Here is a 6,335-nt window from a genome sequence, read left to right on the forward strand (position 1 = left end):
CGAATTGTGTTCCCTTATTAGCGATTTAACAAAATACCAAACTGTAATAAAGTAGCATTGCGGGGGAATGAAGCAGATGGTATGTTCATGGAAACCAAAGTCATCTCAGCACGATTTCTGTATTTGATATAAAACTGGAATATTGTGCCCTCTGCTGGCCAACACCGCCATTGCATAGATCAGGATATTAACCCCATTTCATGGTTGTGCCCTACAGATTATCATTAATCCCAACCAGGAGGTAGCAGAGTCAGACTACACCAACAACATCATGAAGTGTCGATGTCGATATGACGGCCAGCGTATATGGATGTACAACTGCCATATAGGTAAGTGGGGCCTGAGCTATAGGGTCGGGGTCACACAGTATTTCTTTGGGGGCACTGGCAGATGGAAAGTGTATCTCATGTAGAATCAGACTTACCAGGGAGCCAAGTGCAGTATGGTTCCAGGTACTATCGGGTTGCATTGAGTAGCAGTTTCTTTAAGGTGGTTTTGCATTCATTTACTTGTGGAGAACGTAAGCCTGTAGGTACGAGCTCTTACTATAGTTACATTTGATGCAATGTCTCATCACACACTTATATGAAAGGCCGAGATCATTTCCCTGTTCATGTAAAAAGTCTGGGAAATCCATTTATTTAAAGCGTCATTACAGTTCAGGCTTTGGTGGAAGTATAGGGAATGCTGCTCCCAAACCCTGAATCAGGTCACCCTCATGGACAATCGGGTGCTGAAATCCAGTAAGAGCTTAGCTTCTACTCCAAAAATAAAGACCGTCTGCACTCCAAAAACTGATAACTTTATCTATCTGGGTAACATGAACAGAGTCACGCCCTAGGACCCCTTCCTCTAATTTGTTTCACCCAAAGCTGGGCTTGATTGTAAAGGTGACCTCTACGATTATGCCCAGGCTTGGCTGAAACCCATCCGAGGAGGGAGTTTGGGTGGAGCCCACCCGAGGAGGGAGCTTGGGTGGAGCCCACCCGAGGAGGGAGCTTGGGTGGAACCCACCCGAGGAGGGAGCTTGGGTGGAACCCACCCGAGGAGGGAGCTTGGGTGGAACCCACCCGAGGAGGGAGCTTGGGTGGAACCCACCCGAGGAGGGAGCTTGGGTGGAACCCACCCGAGGAGGGAGCTTGGGTGGAACCCACCCGAGGAGGGAGCTTGGGTGGAACCCACCCGAGGAGGGAGCTTGGGTGGAACCCATCCGAGGAGGGAGCTTGGGTGGAACCCATCCGAGGAGGGAGCTTGGGTGGAACCCACCCGAGGAGGGAGCTTGGGTGGAACCCATCCGAGGAGGGAGCTTGGGTGGAACACTCTGTTCATGTTGTCCTGACGAATAAAGTTCAGTTAGAAAAACGAGATCTGAGTGGTTAGCGTACTCCTAGGGGGGTGTGGTGTGTTGTGGCCGATGTGCAGCTCCTTATGTTATTAGACCAAGTGTCTAACTGTAAGGTCTTTTTCTTTGTACCTTAGAGCTCAGACTAGCAGCATGCGGTAGAAATATTTAAATGGCGCGTTGAAGCCACTCTAATGGAATGCCGGGATAAGATAAATGGCAATTCTTTTCCATCAATAAGGGCATTTTTGTGTAAATTGAGATATTTGCGGATCTCTGGACCCTGACTACACCAGAGCGGAGTTGATAGGTTGATAAAGCTGAGGAGTGGGAACACATTCAGTTCATGCCATACCCATCGGAAATACCAGGTGGCAGTTTTACAAGTGCCGGACAGTCTGATGTTTGCTTACATCCAGAATCCTAACAAACAAATGATACTTTTCCTTCTAGGCGGCTCATACAGCACAGAAACCGAGGAGAAATTTGAACAATTCAGCGGACTCATCAACAACCAGCTGTCATCCCGGTAGAACTGACAGGGGACGACATTCATCTCTTCCACATCCAGAGAACAGGATCAGCCTCTTGTGCTCGAACAGCAAGGCGGACAATGAGGGGGAGGGGTCTATTGGCTGCGGTGCTAGTCCTTGTGAGAGAGCGCTATGCGGCAGTATCCTCTGGATAATCTTACATTCCCTGGTACTTGGCAACAGCAGCAGAAGATCTTAAATGATGAGCAATCTGAGTATGTTCTATGTCCTATCCACTATGAGTCACTAGAATGGAACCCCACTATCAGATGTACCCACGTCACAGGAGGCCCAGGCCAGTAATCTGGATACACGCAACTATTTCAATTCTTCCAAAGAGACATTTCAAGACGGACACAGTAGCGGCCCATTTCATCTAGGGCTGTGATTCGGAGATACTGAAGACTTTGTTGCTGCAAATTCATTTGATTGTACACTCAGCTAGAAGTACATGGTGCACCGACAGTGGTGCTTTGCTAGTCACTGAAAGTCTGCCATGCTGAGTGGCTGTGTCATTGAGATGTGCAGCATCAGGGACGGCACCATTAGACCTACCCAACTGCTCCTGTTTTAGTATCTCCGTGCACTCTGGGACTATTATATCCACATACTACGGATTCCATTTGGCATTTATGGTGCTATTAACTCTTCCGCCAGTGGATCCTTCAGCACTTTGCTGTTCTCCAGGTCATACGCCTTGTGTCTGATTGACAGATCTGCCCTGCAGGGCCTGTAATGTACTATGCATTGACATGTGAAATACACTCCTCTGTACACTCCCGCCCGCCTGCAGCAAAGGCACCAGCACTGCGTCCACTCAGGACATATATATATATTTCCTTTCTGTGTATGTCTAGGAATAAATAATAACTTATTACTATTTACATTTGCTCTCGATCACTTACTGCCCGTATGCATGCACACACGAGAACCACTCTGCATATACCATAGAAGGAGGAAAGGTGAAGACATGAGTGGCAGGTTACAATGGTGAGACAACCTGCTTCAGGCTCCAGTGTAAAGCCTTTATCTCTGTTTCTATGGGGAATAAACCTGGTCATAAATCTGTGTGTATCATTTCCTGCAAAGGGGCATGGGAGAGAGGGGCAATAAAAGACACAGCTTACCCAGATACCAACCAGATCTTGTTATTGTCGCATGCCGTGAACATGGCATCCGCATTGAACAGAAAGTAACAGTTTAGCATTGCAGCAAATTTTAAACAAACAAAACAAAAATCAACTTTGAAGTCTCTGCTGCTTCAAGGCACTTGAAAAGGCAGAGGACGGTGGCTTTTTTTTGACACAAGGGTTTATGGGATAATAGCCCTCCTTGCCTAATTAAATAAACAGATGATGAGCCAAAGGAAGCAAAGTGTGGCATGTCGCAGAATAAATGTCACGGGCCTTCATACTCTAGTACACAGTCGCCTTCAAACAAAAGCAACTCTAAAAGGGAAAAAAAAAATCTATATACTGGTAAAGGTGACCCCATGTGCAAAGCCAAATTCCTTGGGCAGTTGGACCCTCATGCCTATGCTGCACCCTCATGCCTATGCTGTGTGCAGAGAACCACATCGATAGAGTGCTGTGGACTTGAACATGGGGAGAGGTTCCAGGTTCACTCCTTCCCAGATGGGTCATCTTCTTCCTTCGGCTGCCCCAGTGCCCTCTTCACCATTCTCTTTGCCACAGATGCATCACTCTGAGGTCGCTCCTTGTAGGGCTGCAAAGGTGCTACAAAGAGAAAGATTGGAGTTACAACACAGCTGAAACAGTAGTTCAGGGGAAGGTAACCTAGGAATTCAAGCTGTTGTAGAACTAGAAATTCCATGAGGCAGCGCAAGACAGATGGGACCTGTTTCAGCACAGCTGGAGTGCCAAGAATGCCTACCCCTGCAGTAATTTAACCCCTTCTGCCACCCACGCCCCAGCCCTTTTTAGAAGATAGTAACACCAGTGGTGTTTCCAGAGCTTCCAGGTCATGTGATCACTGTGATTGACTGTCAGTGATTGGAAGCCCATCCTACCAGCTTCTGATCATTGCATTATGGGCATCATGTGGCGACAGCGTGGTCACATGATTGAGCACACTGCTAGCACAGGTACACATATGCGGCAGTGCTGAATAATGCCCGTCTCCATGCTGACACATATATATGCAGCCAGTGGAAAGGTGTTGAAGTAGATCCAAACCCTAAAAGTTTGACATTTGTTTTGTTAAAGCCCCGTGTATAATAAATCCACGGCCATTTTATTTTCTAAGATGAGGTTTTCATGCCTATTTGCATCACAGTGCCTACCTCAGCAACTTCCTGTCTACATGCAGAAAATCAATGCTCAGGACTTGCTTCCTGATGTACATGTAGTCTCCGTGGCACATGTGACAGGGGCACAATGCAATGCACAGCTGAGAAAGAGTTGTCACCCTATAAGAGGAAGTACCTGAACAAGGACGCTCACTGCGGGATCGCCAGCCGGGTATTATTTAAATGAAAGCTGCAGATTTGAAAAGACTGAAAATCCATTTTAAAATGCCATTAATATGTTAAAGGTTACAAGAGATTTCAGTGATTCCCCGACAGTAGGAAAGGAACGACTATGAATGGCTACTCAGGAATCATCAACCTGAAGAAAGCCAAGTGGAACCCAATTATCATAGAACACATAAGTGTTGGGAACCAAGCCCATCCGTGACCAGGCAGTTTCAGGAATGAAGTTCTGCTAAAATGGCTCGGTCATACATTGCTTAAAGTGAACCTTCACCCTCATTTTCAGGATTCCCTAATATTATTAAAAGGAGAACTATGAGGTGAGTGATTCCCACTCATCCTCGTAGTTAGAGCCGAACAGTGATCGGCTCTAAGATAGACAGAGCCCGCTGTCACTCACGCAGCTGGGTGGATCTCGACAGTATTGTCAGGATCCGTCCCGGCTACGGCACTCAGTATATAGCAGGCAATGGCCCGCTATATACTGAGCTTTGGGTCACGGGAGGAGGTTAGTATATGTCCTCCCGTGACCCTAAAGAGAACTATGGGGAAAAACACTTACCCCGTAGTTCTCTTTTAAGGATCTCCTCCTCTGATCACCCTAAAAATAGATTTTGGTTTTTGTAACTATCATTTTTTTCCCCCATCTTGCTGTCCCTGCGCTCCCCGATTTCTCGTCTAGGCAAGAATGTCTTTGTAAATGGTGTACATTTGCAAGATTTGCATCACATATGCACCCCCTGCTTGCACATCCAGCACGTGGAAACATTTGATTATACGTTGCCATAGTAAAAGCAATGTAAGCACGGCTCAATCCCCCAGTGATAACCATGTTGATGCCATGGCAATGTGTAAGCAAAATGATTGCCTGCGGGATTGATGGGCGCGTAGCCAATCCCACCCATGCACACCCAGTGCTCTAGAGGGGAATCCTTTCACTTAAATGTTGCCATGATAATAAAAAATATTGCAGAATTGGCGGCTCTTGCTTTAATTCCTCCTCCTGATGCATATTCATTCCAGAAAATGAATAAAAATCCAGTAGGCAGAATTAAGAGAGATTAGAAAATGTCACTTCTAAGTGGATTGGCCCTTTAACTAGTCTAAAGGTTATCTTCGCCTCATTGATTTCCCTTGAACAGTAAAAAAAAAAAAATCAGCCATATGCTTTATGATTTCAGTGAACAGTCCAGGTATAGCTAGATCTGTCCATGTGACATGCTCAGACATCACACAATGTTCTGCAATGTAGACAGTGCAAGCGTCAATGATCTGCATGGGTCCCATAAGACCCAATCTGACTCCAGTTCTCAGAAGTTTGCTGATATCCAATCCAATATGATCTTCGGCTGCTATGGATTAGCATTGCAGATTGGGATTTGCATTATTCAATAAAAGGTGAGTGTGTTGAACTATCATTCATCTGACAGCTCAGGTTGGTACTGAGGTTTTAAAGTCAAACTAGAATTACGGCATACATTTTTGTCAGCCATTACAGCTGATTTTCTCTGTTGGGCATTTCAGTAAAGCCCCCCTAGGTGGCAGCATTACCTTCTGCACAGCTCAGCAATTCAGTAACGAAAAATTGGGAGAAATGTCCCCTAGTGTAGCGCTGCCCCTGAGGTGAGGGTAAACAAATGTCGGTTGCGGTACTTGGTGTGCGGCTCCTAAAAATGCAGACCGGGTGTCCGACATTTTGCTGATTAAGAAGACAAGAAATACAGAAGCGCACTACCAAGTGGTGACTGAGCAAGAAAAATAAGGGAATAATAAAGATAAGACTTACCAGGGAGTGGGTACTAGCGCGTTGTCAGCGACGAAGTGTGGATGGATTGGGAGTCCAGGGTTGCTGATGGTGGTGGGCAGAGTAATGTGGCAATGGTTGGTGCTGAGAAGATATCGATGTCCACCTCCAGGCTATCTTCCTCACCACTGGCCTCCAACAGGAAATTCTCTGCATCAACTGTTC

General features: G+C 46.3%; 1 protein-coding gene across 1 annotated transcript in view; it reads left to right on the forward strand.

The window, feature by feature from the left end:
* Window positions 1–2,754, forward strand: part of LOC108792478 (lysyl oxidase homolog 2-like) — an 81,931-nt gene extending 79,177 nt beyond the window's left edge. The window contains exons 11-12 of the mRNA XM_018563267.1: window positions 218–329; window positions 1,796–2,754. Coding sequence (XP_018418769.1) covers window positions 218–329; window positions 1,796–1,875 — 192 coding nt within the window. The 3' untranslated portion in view covers window positions 1,876–2,754. The remainder of the gene's footprint in view (window positions 1–217; window positions 330–1,795) is intronic.
* Window positions 2,755–6,335: the final 3,581 nt, after the last annotated feature.

This window comes from Nanorana parkeri, unplaced genomic scaffold, assembly GCF_000935625.1.
Source record: "Nanorana parkeri isolate BGI_ZX_2015 unplaced genomic scaffold, ASM93562v1 scaffold646, whole genome shotgun sequence".
Taxonomy (NCBI): domain Eukaryota; kingdom Metazoa; phylum Chordata; class Amphibia; order Anura; family Dicroglossidae; genus Nanorana; species Nanorana parkeri.